At 30.6% G+C, this 18,370-nt stretch overlaps 2 protein-coding genes across 2 annotated transcripts; one reads left to right on the forward strand and one right to left on the reverse strand.

Annotated features, from left to right (window-relative positions):
* The first annotated feature begins 7,155 nt into the window (after positions 1–7,155).
* On the forward strand, positions 7,156–9,908 carry LOC108211265 (sodium transporter HKT1). The gene is made up of 3 exons (XM_017382817.2): positions 7,156–8,486; positions 8,772–8,996; positions 9,591–9,908. Exons 1-3 carry the CDS (start codon positions 7,330–7,332, stop codon positions 9,775–9,777), a joined length of 1,569 nt encoding a protein of 522 aa, XP_017238306.1. The 5' UTR covers positions 7,156–7,329; the 3' UTR covers positions 9,778–9,908.
* A 2,262-nt stretch (positions 9,909–12,170) lies between these two features.
* Positions 12,171–18,149, reverse strand: LOC108210418 (probable serine/threonine-protein kinase PBL17). The gene is made up of 6 exons (XM_017381687.2): positions 17,665–18,149; positions 16,746–17,050; positions 14,651–14,786; positions 13,839–13,975; positions 13,426–13,549; positions 12,171–12,948 (listed from the first exon to the last, which is right to left on the reverse strand). The coding sequence occupies exons 1-6, from the start codon at positions 17,744–17,746 to the stop codon at positions 12,389–12,391; spliced, it is 1,344 nt and encodes a 447-aa protein (XP_017237176.1). The 5' UTR covers positions 17,747–18,149; the 3' UTR covers positions 12,171–12,388.
* Positions 18,150–18,370: the final 221 nt, after the last annotated feature.

Here is an 18,370-nt window from a genome sequence, read left to right on the forward strand (position 1 = left end):
TATGTTTATTACAAAAATGAAAACTATTAAAAATTAAAAGTTTTAAGAACACATAACACAATTATAATTTGTAAATAAAATAATTTTTTTATAAGTTATGTAAAAGTAGTTATGCAGGAAAATACCGAACATAAAAAAATATTGTAAACAAAAAAAGATATAAGAATGTTCAAAAAAAGAACATACAAAAAAAATACAGAACATAATAAATTCAGAACATAAAATAATTACAAATGCACAAAAAGAAATTTTTAAAACACGAAAAAGATTATAGTTACAAATAAAAATTATAGAATTGCATAACATCACCAAAAATATAAAATGCATAAATAAATACATAACATAAAAAATTTAAAGAATAAAAAAAAATACAGAACACAAAATTTATGTAATGCAAAAATTATAGAACACGTAACACTAAAAAATACATAACACTAAAAAAAATACATAACATACAAAATTAAATATAAAACACTTGAAAATACAGAACCTAAAAAATTTTGAACACAAAAAAATATTACAAAACGCACAATAAAAATTATTGAATACAAAAAAATATAAAAATATGAAATTATATAATATAGAAAATTATAAAATTTATATGTTTTAGAGTATTTAGTATGTAATGTAAAATTACTAATAAGAATATTTTTATATCAGAAATATCTTTTACAAATTAAATTCTATTATACGTAATATAGAAAAAATTTCGTTAAATTAATGTATAACATGTTATTAATAAATTATTGTATTATCTAGTTGTGTTCTTTTGCTAAAAAAGGTCCATGCATGTTCAGAAGTCTAAACACCTTGCGTGAGAGCAGTTGTGTTTATAGGCAGACTTGTTATAGACACGTGCTCCACTCATATCAGAGTTCCTAAGTTACTCAATAAAGTTGGTTCCTCAATGAACCACACCCTATATATATATATATATATTATGTGTTTAATGTAAAGTATACATATTGAAATATTATGAATTATTAGGTATGAATATTAACATTTTACTTAATTTTATATGCCCAATATAGAATTATTATTCATTTCATCAATATTTTTCTCAATTATTGTGCATTAAAAAATCTAAATATAATAAAAATATAAAATATAAATGATAAGTTGAATGATTGTATACAATTAAGTTAACATGTTTCACGTGTTTATTGTATTAGACGAAACTTGTAAAACCCTTTTTTATGTTCTTAAATTTTAAAAAAATCAATCATCACATTTTTTTTATAGATATATATAATTTTTATTTTTATCTAATTTTATTTTTTAAATACCCGAATTAGACCCGAACCCGAACCGAAACCCGAAAAAACCCGACGGATCGGATCTGGATCTTCATTTTCCAGACCCGGACCCGAACCCGAACCGACCCGAAATATAATGGATCGGATCTGGATCTTAAGAAACCCGATCCGACCCGACCCGTTGCCATCACTAACAACTATTTTTTACTTTTTGTTGAGGTGAAGCATTTTTAATGACACACTAGAAAAGACCCATATATAAAATATATATTTGTCAGGAGATTAAATTGAATGTAAACTCCAACAAAATTTCTTCTTCTTCTTCTAGTGATGATTGAAAAGAGGGAAAGAATGGGGAAAAACAAAAAGAAGTGAATATATTATTCTCCAAAATAGTACGAGGAATGGTTCCACATCCTTAAAAATGAGAAATGAAGTTGGCGTCCAAACTTTGAGGTCGTGTTTTTTGTCATAATAACTTAGGGCACCATATAGCTAAACTGTGTAGATGCTCTAATGTATATGAGAGAACAAGAGCATGTTAATTAGAAATTTTTAAATAGATTTTAAATGTATTATTACATTTTAATATCAGATTAAGATGATATATATATATATATATATATATATATATATATACAGTTGAACCTCGATGAATTAATAATTGATGAAGTAATATCCTCACTAAAGTAATATTTTTTTCTAATCCCAACATAATGTAAATAGTGTATTTTTACTCTCAATAAAATAATAAACTCGATAAAGTAATTTTTTTCGTTGGTTCCAGCGTGAATACTTTAAAGAAGTTTAACTATATGATATATGTTAATCTTTACGTTCAAGTATGTCCAAATTTAGAATCGAGATTGAGACGTCATATAAGAATTCTCTCTTTGTCTCATTCTAACTGCTTTTGAATTTTTTACACGTATTTTAAATAATAAAATAGTCACATCTAAATATAATTATTATTTATAAAATTATATCAATTAGAGTTAAACTTTTATTTGATATAATCCTTCACTAACCCTGAGTCTTTGTGGTCAGTTTATCATCATTTCTTGCGGCATAATTTTTTATTGTTGGTCAAATTTTTTAACAAAATATATGGTACAGATTCTAAAAACACTATCATACAGAGTATGAAAAAGAAAAATCTATTTATATTCCCATTCCCTCTATCATATCCTTGCATGGATATATTCTAATGGAAGGACTACGAATCTACGATCGATGATATGATCTGTGAATGAAAGTTTGTGAAACTGAAAAGGTCCTCCAATTAAAAACATAGTTCTACAACTTATTTTTAAGATTTTCTTTTTTTTTTATAAAAATATAAATGTTATACTTTTATACAAAAAAAGAAATTTTTAAAAATAATTTCCATAACTATACTATATTGAAGCATTAAAGTCCGTGCCGCGCCCCCGTCCCCAGTGTATACTATTGACTGGGACGGAGGGAGTAACGTATTCAAAAACTGTTTAGGATTCTGTTCTTAGACTTAGAGATCGTTCAGGACAACTTTAGGCAGAAAAGAAGTACACACCCAGGAACAAAGCGTGAGTTAGGGCAGTAGAGCTGCGCTTTTGACTTCCAATTTTTGAGCTTATAATTTATTTTTTCAGACTTATAAGTTGCAATCAAGTTTTTATACCGTTTATTTAAAAATTTGTAAATTAATTTCTTATTTATAAGTGAGAATCTAAAAAATTGAAAATTCTAATGTTTTTTGTAGCGGTATATCTTAATATTTTAAATGTGATTTTACGAAAATACAATGGCCACTTTAAAAGATAGCCTACAATATTATTACATTAATAAATTTTATATCGTTAAATTATAAACATCAAAATTTTTATCCGAAACTATAATTAAAAATAAATTTTCACTTATAACTACTTTTGATTTATAAATAATAAATATTTTTTTTGAAATTAAACTAAACAGTCGTTCCTTAAGTTTTGTATTTATGTGGCCACAGATCCGTGTGCAAAGAATATAAGTACATATGGATTAAAAATTTAAAATGCAGAATGTTTCCCGATCCTTTACTCCGACAATTTTAGAACATGGTACAAATTCTTAATAATATAATAATTTTTTTCCGAACCTATGGAGACCAATTTGACCAACAGAACCATTGCAAGTCCCCAATAATGCCCCATTATGTTTATATTCCTTTTGATAAGAGATTCTAATATTCTATGTTGAGTATCTTCGATGAATGGATTAGAACGGTTGATTATGGATAATAATTATTTAAAGTCTATTTAATTGATAAATATTTCGTTTTGATAAAATTAATTATTACAATGATAGGTTTTCTTGTAAAATTAATATATTATTATTTTAAATTTTTATAGATAAAATATATTATTTTAATTTGATAATATATAATGTGTTCTTTTAGTAAGTTATTCGAATTTCAATAAATATAACCAACTTTAACGGGTTGAATTTATATTTCAATAGTGAATAAATTTTTGCTAAAACCAAAACTTATAATACAATTAATAATTTTAATTTTCAATATCTTTTATAAATTCTCAGAGATACTCCTTCCCTCCCTTTTTAATTGTTATATTTGTAAAAAAAAATTGCTTCAAAATATTTGTCTCATTTTTTTCTTTTTCTTTTTTGAAATTAATTTGTCTCTTTCTTGTTTCAGTGCATATTTTTCCAGATTATTTTTTAATTGTAAATTCTAATATTTGACTTTATAACCAATATATATACTTATGACTTAACATTTTATACAATAAACAAGAATATGCATTGAAATAATTTATAACGTCTATTTTTTTTAATATGTGTATTTTTCTTAATGTATGTATTTTTGGCCGAACTAAAAAGAGACGAGGAGTATTTCTTACTTTTTAAATCGCTGAATAGCAGAGGATTTGCTATTGTAACAGATACTAAACGACAAATTACTACATGATAAATGATTGAAATGACAAAACCGGGAAAGCTTGTCTAAAGATTATGAATGTTGAAATATTACTCCCTCCGTCTCAATTTATAGGTCCATTTTGGAATAAACACGCATATTAAGAAAAAAATTGGTTAGATAGAATCTTATATCATGTATCATTAATTAGTGCATTGATAAGTGAGAATGTAGTTGAGTTTCAAAAAAATCACAATAAATATAGGGATTTAGTGCATTGAGAAATGAGAATAATATTGAGTTTCAAAAAAATCACAATTAATATGTAGATAAATTTGTATTGAAAGAAGAGAGGGACAAATATTTTGGGACAATTTTTTTTTCAAAATGGACCTATAAATTGAGACGGAGAGAGTATTTTTCGTGGGATGCATTTATGAGAAGTGGAACAATCGGCTTGTATTAAAAACAAAGAAAAAGCAATATTCCCCATCGTCGTTCCTAGGTTAGTTACCGAGACGTGTGCAATGCGTGTCCGCAAGCACGCGGAGATAAATGAGTATGGTTTGAGGATGTTTTGACTCCAAGAGCAAAGTCCAAAATTTCAAAAATATTAGTATGTGCTAGTAATTTAGGACATATTTTGTTAACTTAAACTTAAACCGTGTGTCTTATTGTCTCAAAACATTTAATATTTTATTATTAAAAATTCTTTTTCATTACTAAAACATTATATAAAATAGAGAGAGAAAGTGTATGTTCATGAGAATTTATCGTAAAATATAGAATAAGGTGTCTTAAAAATATGGTTTTAAAATATTGTCCTAGTGATATAAGATGTCATTTAGACATTATTGGATAACCTTTTTCATCAAATGCTAATTATAACTTAAAACATGACATAAGCATCCTTGGACTTGCTACACAGAATGTTGGGGTCGTTTAGTTTAGGTTAAAAGAAATGACTTCTTACCTATAGTAAAAAAGTGGAATAGAAGTGAGAAGTAAATAAGTTAATAAATTATTTGGAAAAGAAGTAGAAGCTGTAAGAGAAAAGTTAGCATTTTCAGCTTCAAGAGTGCAAACGGGTCAAGAAAAGAGCAGAGCTAGGTAGAAGCAGCTTCTACTTCTTGCAGACAGACACCACCATATACTCCCTCTCTTAGTTGACATATGTATTTTGATAATCCTATAATTACGTACATAATACTTTTTAAATTTTTTTCCCAAATAAATTTTGATATTTAAAATTTTATTCAAAAAAAAATGTAAAGGAACTATAATTTATAAGTACCTCAAAATACGTGTAAATAATTATAAAGAACAGACGGAGGGAGTAGGAGACAAATATATATATATATATATATATATATATATATATATATATATATATATATATATATGATAGCTTAGTATTGTATTTAAATCTATTTTTGGAATATAAAATCAATTTATATTTAAATAATAAAATCTATCATAGATGTATTTATCTAATATTATCAAGAATGATATACTAATTTCTTCTAATTAGTTGATTGACTGATCAGTATTTGTGTCAATTTATTATTTTATTTATTTTATACTCTCGGTCCAAAACGTTTAACACGTATCTTAAAATTTCTATAAAGTATGATTCATAAATTAATTTAATTTATATTATTAAATAAGAGTTTAATATTATATTTATTCTAAAAAATAAAAATTTAAAAATAAATTATAAAATTATATATTATACACATCTTAAATGTGTACCGGTCATTGGAAACTATAGTAATGAATTGAGTTAAACGGAAAAAATATTTCATTTTAACAAATATTTTTAATAATTAAAATCAAAATCAGTCATGAGATATTTAATGTCGTTAGTAATTTTTTTTTCACTTGACGATAATTTTATATTTGATCAATCCACTTACAAAGATATCTAATAAACAATATTCTCGCAAAGGATTAAAAACAAGTTAAGTGTAACAAGAAATTATTATTAATTGTAAAAGATTTTGTGGTTGAACAATATTTAAGAATATTCCCGTAAAAGGTTTGAGGCTATTTTAAAATAAAGTAAAATTGTGTGCCACAGAAAAAACTCCGCCACAATATACACACACATTATTTTGATGCAAAGGAGACAATACATATTAAAATTTCTTTCATTCCTTTAAACATATACTAAAAGAATTTGTCACCTTAAAGGTTTTTTATGAATACCCCCGATCTTTTGGCATAAGCACGTTGACCCAGTAATTAAAATATTTTTAATAATACTTAAAATTATATTTCAAATCTACTTATTAAAAGTTTTCCAGTGATATAATTATTGGAAATTTATTTATTATGTCCTAATAAAAATAATATTAACCAAGACAAATTTATTGATTATTTAAAATTTATTTTAATATAATATGTTTACTGAGATTTTTCTGTCGGATGTATGAAAAAAAATAGGGGTTAAATTTGAGGATCTCGATTTGTCTCTTCCGTCAAATTCTAGTTGATGCCGGATTCTATCATGAGAAACTTTAAAATAAATAATATTAAAAATATTAAATTAATCAATTTTAATATTGAATTAATTAAATTAATATAATATAATATCGTAGCTATATCTCCTTTGGATTTGAAGAATATCATTGTAGATATATTTTGATATATAGATACCGCCAAATATGTAAAGTAGTGTTATTTTAAATCTTGTATTATGTGTTTCTGTTTGGCGAGACAAAAGAAGTACTTCTTTAAAGAAAGAAACTATTTTTAAGCTCTTTTCCAAAAACTTTAATACTTATAAGTTTTAACTTACTTCCTAATCTTATTTAAACTCATCGAAACTCTCCCTATATTATGACTAACTTTTAATTCTTAATAATTGATATTTGTATTTTTTTTTTAATTTCAAAAAATTGATGATAATTTTAATTGGCCCCTTCTATCTCCAACAGACCCACAATCAAGAATAATGCCTTGTAAGCCTTAATGCCGCGTTGGCATGGCCACAAGATGCTCACAACAACACATGTGTATAAGGAAGAGGAATAAGTAATACATGTGGTAGCTAAATAGATACATGTCATTCTCTTATAAATGTTGATCATCACTCTTTCGAATTTAAGTAGTTGAGCTAAGCATGCAATTCCAAGCAATCCAATAGTACTTGGTCCAAATCAAGAAGCACCAAACATGAAGCTAGCCATGATCAGAACAAGTGCCAAGAAACTACAGTTTCTGTTAGAGAGATTATGCACAAGAGTTTTAAATACATTCAAATTCTTCAAATATCTGTTAAGGTCTTTTTTTGATCATCTCATGTTCTTGTTCTTACATTATGTTCCTCCTTTCTGGACTCATCTCCTGTACTTCACCTTCTTCTCTGTCTCGGCCTTCTTATTCTTCAAGTCCTCGTCGTATTCGTCGAGGCCTAGAGACATCGATTTGTTCTTCACGGCCGTCTCTGCCATCTCTCTGTCGAGCATGTCGACAGTCGAGATGGAAGTTTTTTCTCATTTTCAGCTACTCATATTGACATTCTTAATGCTAATAGGTGGAGAAGTATTTCTTTCCCTTGTTAAACTTCAAATATCGAAATTCGAGAAGAAACATACATTCCCTGTGACTTCTCTATCTGAATACTCTGCTTCTAATCCTGAGCTAGGATTGACAGAGCAAGATATGACTAATACATTTGAAAAATCCGCTGAGGACAGATTGCGGATCTCTTCTATAAATTGTTTGAGTTATTCTATCGTGGCGTATTTGCTTGCAACTCATATGATCAGCTCCTTCATGATTTCCTTCTACATGGAGTCTGTCCCGAGTGCAAAACAAGTCCTTACCCAAAAAGGGATCAAGGTCAGTTTATTTTCAGTTTTCGCCGCGATTTCTTCCTTCGCAAACTGTGGTTTCCTTCCTACAAACGAGAGCATGATGGTGTTCAAGAAAAACACAACCCTTCTCCTGATTTTAATCCCCCAGTGTCTTGTGGGAAGCACCTTATACCCCTTTTTCCTACAACTCCTCCTCAGTTTCCTCAACACCGTCACGAAAAGGCCGGAACTGGAATACATTTCGAAACACTACAACAAACTGGGCTACACCAATTTAATGTCTAGGAGGAAAAGTTGTTCTATTGCAGCAACTGTGGTCGGATTTGTTATGATTCAGTTTGTTATTTTCGCGGCGATGGAGTGGAACAACAAGGGCTTATTCGAAGGCCTTGATTCTTACGAGAAGATGGTAGCGATACTATTTCAAGTCACGAACACAAGGCACACCGGTGAAAGTGTGTTCGATATTTCAACTATTTCTCCAGCTGTCCTCGCTTTGTTTGTCGCTATGATGTGAGTTTTTTCTCTCTGGCTGTCCTCTCCATTCGTTTCCTGTACGTATTGTGATCACTCATTAGCATTAGCGCCTCTGGGTCACGTAACTTAATGATTGAATCCCAATTGCAATCACTGAGTTCAATTATTAGTTAGGAAGTCGGAATACACGGCATCTACAGAAATAATCGGGAATTTTGTGGTGATCATGTAGTTGTGTATTCCGAGTAATAATTCACACATTCGAATAAGTTGAAAATGAATTGACAAATGAATGATCCTAATTTATGTTTATATGTGTAGGTATCTTCCTCCATATGCTTCACTTTTGTCGGTTAAAAACGGTGAAAAATCTTCAACAATTGTGGACGCAACTGCAAGTAGGAGAACCAAAAGGAAATATGTGCAGCTCTCGGAGCTCGCTTATTTAGCCATCTTCACGATACTCATCTGCATATCTGAGAGAAAGAGCATCAAGGAAGATCCACTAAATTTTAGTGTGTTCAACATCATCTTCGAAGTGATTAGGTAAAAAAATTAATATTCCAAGATCTTTTTTTTCCAATTTGTTTCTGGCATGCATGCATACGCAACCTAACAAAGATCTACAGCATCCTCAACTTTTATATGTACTTGGAGGTATATTCCTATGGAAAATCCAGCTACCCCAATTTTTTTCCAAATTTCACGTGTCATCTTTTCATCGGATATCGAGTCATTCAATAGATCTGAACCCCTGCAGTCACGTCAACCTCACCCGTATAATCATCTCAAATTGACACATCAATTTTAAAAACGTTTTTGTGAAAATAATTTAGGATATCTAGCATTGCCCATATTCGTATACACAAGATAATCATACCAGTTCATATGATTGTCACACCGCACAGTGAATTAAAATAACGAATTAGTGTGAACTCAAAAAAACTAGAGATGACATGTGTCTGGTTAAAATAAATAAAAAACTAATCAGAAAACTGTTTATCAAAAAGTTTCATTCAAAACTACTAATTCCATATATCGCTTCAAAACGGTTACTTCAATCAGACAGTCAAATTAACAGTTAATCGCTAACTGCGACCATAAACTTTCCGAGCTTTATGGTACAAATATGTATTGCAGTGCATATGGCAACGTGGGATTCACTATGGGATATAGCTGCGGAAGACGAATAAAATCAGATGAAAGTTGCAAAGACGCGTATTATGGATTCGCAGGAAGATGGTCTGACAGCGGGAAAGGCATTCTCATTCTTGTCATGCTCTTTGGTCGCCTTAAATCCTTGTTTTACAAGGGGAGTGCTCCTTGAAATTTTCCTAGCTCTACTGCCAATGATCAGTACATGTTTGTTTCGAGTCTCTACATAAATTTTGAAAATTTTTGTACATGGCGCCGTTTGGCTCAACTTAAAATAAATACTTCTTGTTTAAAGGTAAAGAAGTCAAGTAGAAATGAGAAGCAAGTTAAGAATTAAAGTGTCCGGAAAAAAAGTAAAATCTTGAAACAAAAACTAAAATTCTTAATTTTTTATAGTGATTCTTGACTTTTTACACACTAAAAATAAATGTTTCCAACTTATAAATCTAGAATCCGGGCTTTTAAACCGGGCAAACACCCCCTATGTCTTATGATGAGAGTTCTGAGTAATAAAACCAAACATTTCTCAGTCCATTTCTTTGTTTTACAGTCTCACACACACATGTTACATGTATCATCCTAACAGAATTTCCATTATCATTGACTCGGTCTCTGCAACAGCCAGCCACCAAGAATGACTCTTTAGCCGACTCATTGCCTCTCCGATTGTCACAGGCCATGTTTCACAATTAACGGTTAACTATTAATAAAAATAAAATACTCACTCCCTCTATGAAATGATTGACCTTAGAAATTGGACTTCACACGTACTATAAAATTTATTATAAATAAATTATTTTTTTAAAAAAATCGGATTTTGATATTTAAAATTTTAAGAAATAAGAAAATATTACAAATAAAGTATGAAATTATATGTTACATGCATTTTAAAATATGTGTCAAGAGTGAGTGATAAAAATAAAATAATACAAATAAGGGAATGTACCCAAAATATCACTTTTTCTAAGTGTTTTTTGCGATTTTACTGTATTTTGAAAATATTTGTAAAAATATCGACTTTTAGAAAATATTTGCAAAAATACAGTACAATCATATGCAATTCAGTGGTTGCAAGTATAGTTACATATGATGCAACTGGTTGTATACAGTATTTTTGAAAATATATTCAAAATTTATAAAATATTTGAAAAAGATGTGGTATTTTTTAAAGAAAGATTTTGGACTTGGATATTTATTAGAAATCCCCTATGATCTATGTTTTCTATAAAAAAAATTTAAAATTAAGTCACGGAAAAAATATCTCAAGCTAATTTTAAATCTTTTATTTTTAATCTTGAACCGCTTATTATATGAATAGACATTTATCAATTTAAAGTTGAAAATGATCCAAAATCATGTGCTACTTTGTCTTCCTGTCAAAAAAATTCTGCTACTTTGTCTTGGCTCTCACTTACCATCAAATTTAATTTGTCACACGCCATGAAATTTTGATCTTGATGGCACAACGCAATCACAACCTGTCTTGTCCTTAAAAATTCTTAAATGCATAGCCTGTTTTTGTCCTTCACCTACACTTATCATGAGCCTTGCTCCACACCTAACTATTACTCCCCACTTTCTAAATAATTAAAATTTAAAAATTTGACATATCCTTTTAAACTATTAATTATATATTTAAAATTCATACAAATTTTTTAAAAAAATTATAACTTTAGAAAAATTATGAATATAAATAAATGATTAAACATCTTTCTATAAAATATTTTTTAAAAAATCCCTCCATCTATGGTCGATTCAGGTTCGAAGGTTATTATGGGATCGCATGGTCGATTGTTCAGAACATTCAGGTGAAAACCAATCAAGTGAATTTTTCAGCATCGATCCAATTTCGATTGTATTTGTAGATACTATGTCTTTTAATTAATGAATTGATTTTTTTATATAAAAAATGGGGAAGATGAAAATTAAACTAAGAGAATAATATATTTAAAAAAGGTTAATTCCGCTAAAAACGAAGGGGTTAAATATGCATAGACCGGCCCAAAGTAAACAGTACACACCATAATAAATAATGATTGTGACGTAATTAGTAATGAATGTGATGTAATCAGTAATGATTTTTTGATACCACTTGCAAGTAGCCAGAGGCCCAGAGCAAAGATTAAAACTTACCTGACCACCTAATTGTTTAGGCGAGATTTAAGATATAATTTCAAAATTTATTTTTCAATCTATTTTTGAATAAAAAGAATTAAATTTTTAAAAAAAATTTTATCTAGGAAAAAGTTAAAATATTTACAAAATTATGTTTGCACGTATTTCACAGTATACGCTAAAAATGTACATATTTTATATTACATTGCATCTCATCATTTATCCTTACCTTTGTAAACGTTTATTCCATAACTAGTGAAATTAATGCTTGATTTGTTTGGATGGGTAATTAAACTTTATTTTGTGATGCTTTTAGGGTTTATAAGACTGATGGTTCATAGAGACTGCAACAGGATATACCTTAAAAAAACATTCGAGTACATTGCTGCATTGCCACCAGCTCTGGAAGCTCCATCAACTAAAGGTGAGCCTGTGCTAATAGTCAAGAAAGAATAACAAGAAATTTGAATTGGAAAAACTGATCATCTTTATGGTCTTGGTACATGGTAGGCTTTGAAAAAAGAAAAAGTTGCTTTATAGAATGGTTCTCCTTGTAAACTTGTTTGGACCTGGCAGAGCTCATGAGCTTGGTACACAAGCTAGATTCCCGAGCACGGAATCTTTAGGGAGTTCATACTTTGAGCTCACATAAATTTGGATGCTACCGTTCAAATTCTTAAAGAATCTGATCTTTCATCATCAAATATCGCATCATCACATGGATCATAGAGATCATTCTCCTTCGGAGGTTCACTCTTGCTCCTTTGCTTCACTGGCTTGCACATTGACGTTTCTGCATCTTTTTCTCTCACATTTTCATTTGGCTCACTCTGATTATCTGTGGGGTTCTGTGGAACACTCTTGGGGACCTCGTAAAGAGTTACACTTGCTCCAGTATGAATTGATACATCTTCTCGCCTCGCTCGTGTCTGAAGGGATTCGAGTATTTCAACAACCTGGCTCATTAAAGGCCTCCCTTTTGGATTTTGGCTGAGGCATTGATATGCCAAAGTCGCCACCTTAATAGCAGTTTTATTTGAGTATTGCCCTTCCATCCTAGGATCTATAATTCTTAAAAGCTTCTTTTGGTGATTTAAAATAGGCCGGGCCCACTCAACCAAATTATGCTCTCGGCTAGGTCGGCTCTTGTCCATGGCTTTCCTTCCGATCAACATTTCAAGTAGCACCACTCCAAAACCATAAATATCACTTCTGAATGTCAAATGACCTGTGACCAAGAATCATGAATATAGTTCAAATTATAAACTAATTCATGATGGAGATGTTTACACACAATAAAGTCTTAACACTTGTGCAACGAACGCATGCAAATGAAAAATAAACTTTAATAATCCTAAAAAAGCTAACTTGTTCTATATCTACTCCGTAACAAAGTAAATCATGAACATCCTTAGATATTGGAAGAAATTATTACATAACTGATACCGTAGTGAAAAACCTAACACGCCTAATAGTTTACTTATAATATAAATATATAATCATAAACTAAACTGACAGTATCCTGGTGCAGGCCAGAGTAGAACAAAGAGTTCTCTGTCCAAGTAAATTATCTTTATACAACTTGCCTCACTTCGTGGTAGAACAAGGAGTACTGTACTTGTCAACAACTACAATAAAAGGATCTTAAATTATGAATTATGCAATAAATGCTAATAACTCAGGAGCTTGCTTATAGAAGAATTACCTGTCATTACATACTCAGGAGCTGCATAACCATAGGTCCCCATAACTCGTGTTGATACATGGGTTTGGTCTCCCATGGGTCCATCCTTTGCAAGCCCAAAGTCAGAAAGTTTTGCATTGAAATTCTACATATTTAAGTTTATATTTAATTGTTAGAACTTAGAACTATGGATGGAGAGTTCGACGCACATAATGCTTATTATTTGAAAAAACATAGTGATTGCTGGCGAAATCTAACAATTTTAATATATGTGTGTGATAATTGATAAGTGATTTGGCGAAGTACATCTTTTTCATTGTGACTGTTTCTACTACTAAGATACGGCTTAACCGCTTAACAGTATTTTCAGCAATAAAGCCTTTCGAAATGATAACTTTGAAATCCAACAATACAAAAAAATCGGTGCAACTCACCGCATCCAGCAATATGTTTGAGGTCTTAAAATCGCGATAGATAATAGATCTTTCAGCGCCGTGAAGAAAAGCAAGCCCTTTAGCAGCATCCAAAGCAATCTTTATCCTTCTTGACCAAGTCATAGTAACACTCACTCCTGTCAAAATTCAGAAGACAAATAGATTTACACCATATACCATTTCAGGAATGCTTTTGTAAACAAAAAATTTCACTAATAAATCCATATACTACCGAAACAAAAGACTATTCACATGGCCATGCCAATCTATTTAATCATGCTATAATACTCACATAGACTTTACAAGTATGAAAATTAAGATCAAAGAAACATCAGGAAACTACTAATCCTAAATTTTGAAATTAATAAAACATTATTGCCACAACAGGGAAAGTCTAATCTTGAAATTCCAAATTAATTTAACATGATTGCAGCATTCAAAAACTGGGATCATATTCATTCTTAAGAATTAAAGATTACAGCTTCTTCAAGTTGTGGGACAACAAGAAACCAAAAGTATGCATATAGATGCAAACGTCAACCAAAATTGTAAATATATGCCAAATGTCCCTCAAAAAACTTAGAGTGCTCTAGGAAGTTCAGCAGGGATGACAAGTGGGATTTAATACTATGTCATGATATCTCGATTGTCATAGGAGCGTCAACTATTTTCTCAGCATAATTTACCTATATCAAGCGTGTTAAACGATATCTTATGTCTAAAGATGTGTCACTGTTACTGATAGTGTGTGTGTGTGTGTGTATATATGGCATACAACAGTTGAAAACATGCACATGATAGCTGTCACTTACTCTGAAAAAGGTGATTTTCCAGGCTCCCAGATGCCATGTATTCATAGACCAGAAGCCTGTGATCATCATCACAACAGTATCCAATGAGCTTCACAAGATTAGGGTGTTGGAGTTGGCCCAGATAGTTGACTTCAGCCTGCGAATGTAAAATACCAGTGTTTATTATTTATAACCAAATAAAAAAATCCACATAAAAATTGTTAATTTTATCTAGATTCAAGGTAATTACATTATTAGTTTAGAAAAACAATATAATAAAATAAATAATATCTTCATTAAAGCAATCCCTTTGATAGCACATGTCATTCCATTAGGCATATGTCAAAAGAAGATGCTCAACCTTTCAGGTCATCAAGCTGGTAGATGGACATGTAATATGTAAGAAGGAGAAGTTAACCCTCACACAGAGGATCTAATACCACTTTGATTGCAGTTGAGATATTCAATATGGTTATTTCTTTTGATAAGGAGTAATGGTTTGAAGAAAAGCTTGCTCATTGATTCTCTTCTTCTAAGTAGTGTTTAATGATCTTCGATAGACAGTTCACAAGCGTAGCAGTACTTTGTAATTCATTTATAAATTGTATTGTACTTGCACCTGAAGCCTTTGACAAGTTGCTCAGGTTAAAAAAGCCCGTACACGTGATTTAAACAGCTCAGCAAATTGGCTTCATAATAGTTTGTTTTGCCATTTACTAAAAGTACTTTACAGTGGTGCATCATTCTTTAAAATCATAAAATTCTCTAATACCGAAAATTACAGCACACATTATAAACAGGGACACCCTTAACATAATTATTGATTATGTTACTTTTTATCTTTCTGGAAATAGCCATTGCATAAATTAGATACTCAAACGCTCATTCATGCCTCCACTAACACTTGTACCCTTAACCCAGTAACGAGGCTACATAGGGGCCAGAGGTGGCCATGCCCCCCCCCCCCCCCCCCCCCTAGCCTAGGGTTGTCATTATACTGGTATATGTATATTAAAATTAAAAATAAATAAATTCTATTTTAGTCTTTTAATTATATAAATATAATACTTGGCCCCTGTAAAATATTTTTGACCCTTATAAGAAAAAATTGGCCCCTATAAAATTAATAAATTTAGTTTATTAGAAATTTTGTACTAGTATTTTTGTGTATTTGCTAGATTGAATATTTAAAAGTGTTTAAGGAAAATTTTTGTGGCCCCCTCTATGTACATTTGCGGGCTTCGTCCCTGCCTTAACCTCTTATTACCAAAAGAAGAAGTGTACCCACTATGCTCGAAGCCAAAGATGATGATTTGTTTAGAGGAGTACAGTAGCAATTCATAATTATAGTACATACCTATATACCAAAACAGTGAATAATAACTATTGAAGAGATTAATTTTTTCCAAGTTGGCAAGCACATACTGACCAAGGTTAATAATACCTATGTACCTACAATAAACTGCTGGATTAAACTCGCGGAGAAACTTCTACATGCAACTAAAGAATAGACCACCTTGACAAAGTGAAAGTCCATAGAGAACTTAAGGTTTTATCCGTAAGCAAACATACATAAGATGTGATCAGTAAGACAAATTATAGTATTCATTTATTTGAATATAGGCATTTAGCCAATAATTAGCTAAAGACTGTTGTGGGATCAATCTTTGCATTAGCAAAAGAGGCTGAAACTTGAAAAGGCTTGAATAATGACACCAACAGAGACATATTAAGATGAAATTTACTCTCCACTATATATTACATAATACTACTATGTTTAGAAATGTTCTAGCAAGCGGCTTACACTATCCTTATTAGATATTAATAAATCCATTATTCAATTTTATTCATGCTGTTTACACTATCCTTATTAGATCACATGTTTTAACTGGACGTCCATGGTGGCAACCTAGAAGAGGCTACAGTTTCAACTGCTCCCCTTCTGCAGTATACATTGGATTAAATGATTTATGATCTCCTCTGTCACTAAGACATGTAGAGAGTTTCCTACGAACAAATGTTTTATTCTCTTCAAATCATATTTGTGTAAAGTGACACTGCAAAACCCCAAAACTATATCTAACCAGAAAAGCCATTGGGAAAGGAAAATAATTACCAGCCATTCTCTGTCGCCTTGGATCCCTTCTGGATCAAGCTCCTTGATGGCCACTTCCGTTTTAACGTAACCAGGCCTAACATTTTCATCTATAACTCCTTTGTACACAATTCCGAATCCACCCTCTCCGAGAACTTGGTCGGGGCGAAAACGCTTGGTGGCCAACCTCATCTCTTCATATGTAAAGATATCAAGATTACTATTTCCAGGATTTTGACGAAGAGCCTTGACATCTCTGGGTATCACCACAATACTGCTCGCATATGTGGTTCTGTTTGATTCAGCAGAGTTTTGGAACTTGGAATCTGCTTTTAAGGGTGATGCAACAACACCATGATCAGTTCCAAATGTATATATTGACAAAGGGTTTTTTCAGCACTTTCACTGCATTTTTGAGCATTTCTTTTCCACAAAGAAAAAGACACTGGACCTTACATCAATGCCATGAGTTGTACTGCTTTCATTCAGTTTAACAGACTGACAAATAAATCTTCAGACATATAGTACATTTTGTGCGTTGCACCTTAATATACGGGCACTATAACTACATCTTTTTCTTCGTAACAACAAAATTATTGCTACAAGTGACAGTTAAGATGAAATATATTTACAACTGAGAAAAAACACCATTACATAATTACATGCCATAATTGACATCACAATAAGATTTAAGTAACTATCCAAACTAGTTCATTATAGACATCCTCAATGCCGGTCAACATAGAATTGTACTACTAATCTATAATACCCAAATGATATTCCGATAAGATACTAATAAGTAATAACCCCTTTAACAGTTCCAATATAATCTACTTCAAATTTCAATCTCAATATCTCAGCGAATTAAGCTAATAGCATAACCAACACACACAAATAAAAATCAAAAGTTATAGTAGTACAAATACACTTGAAGACATACCTGAATTATTATTCACAGATTGACCATTTTGCTGTTGCCTTTGAAACTGCTCATCTACTTCAGAACTGTAACAATTACCCATGAATCCAAATCCAAATACAAATCTTTTCACATTTCACTTCCCCATCACTTAGCAAAACATATAATTATTAACTATGAACAAGAAATCTTGAAATTTCACTAAAGAAACACAATTTCTGATCAAAAGGCACAACAATCCACCTGGGTGTCCAAGATTTTGTTCTGGGTCAGCCCAAGATCAAATCTTTTTTCACACCAAGGTACCTAACTAATCTGTGTTGCATACAATTTGTGTGTCCAAGAATATGATGTGTTTTCTTGTGAAATGGTGGTTTATGAGGAGATAGATAAGTGAGGGAAGACCAGTGTTTTGGTATGTATATGCAGTTTGTGATTTGAGGCGATTGTTTTGGAATAAAATCCAAATGTGATTTGTCAGCAGACAGGTCTTGTTTCGAATGCTTAGATTTTTTACATTCGACCTTGCATTTAAAGGCTAGCAGTCCTGTTTAACGGGCGAATCTAGAAATCGTTGATTTATTCTCATTCGTAATTTAGTTTTGGAATTCAGAACCTTCATATAAAATTGAAATAATAGGGTTGTTGAAATATACTAATTGATAATATTTTATAAGAATCAATAGAAAACTTTCCGATATCAGAAATTTTTAGAATATTGAGTATG

Source organism: Daucus carota, chromosome 3 (assembly GCF_001625215.2).
Source record: "Daucus carota subsp. sativus chromosome 3, DH1 v3.0, whole genome shotgun sequence".
In the NCBI taxonomy this organism is placed as follows: domain Eukaryota; kingdom Viridiplantae; phylum Streptophyta; class Magnoliopsida; order Apiales; family Apiaceae; genus Daucus; species Daucus carota.

Coding starts and splice junctions, on each gene's coding strand:
- LOC108210418 (XM_017381687.2), bottom strand. CDS start 17,746: ATGGGTAATTGTTACAGTTCTGAAGTAGATGAGCAGTTTCAAAGGCAA. Junction 14,787..16,745: donor AAGGCGACAGAGAATGGCTG/GTAATTATTTTC, acceptor TTACATTCGCAG/GCTGAAGTCAACTATCTGGG. Junction 13,976..14,650: donor GGAAAATCACCTTTTTCAGA/GTAAGTGACAGC, acceptor GAATTTTGACAG/GAGTGAGTGTTACTATGACT.
- LOC108211265 (XM_017382817.2), top strand. CDS start 7,330: ATGAAGCTAGCCATGATCAGAACAAGTGCCAAGAAACTACAGTTTCTG. Junction 8,487..8,771: donor GCTTTGTTTGTCGCTATGAT/GTGAGTTTTTTC, acceptor TTATATGTGTAG/GTATCTTCCTCCATATGCTT. Junction 8,997..9,590: donor ATCATCTTCGAAGTGATTAG/GTAAAAAAATTA, acceptor TATGTATTGCAG/TGCATATGGCAACGTGGGAT.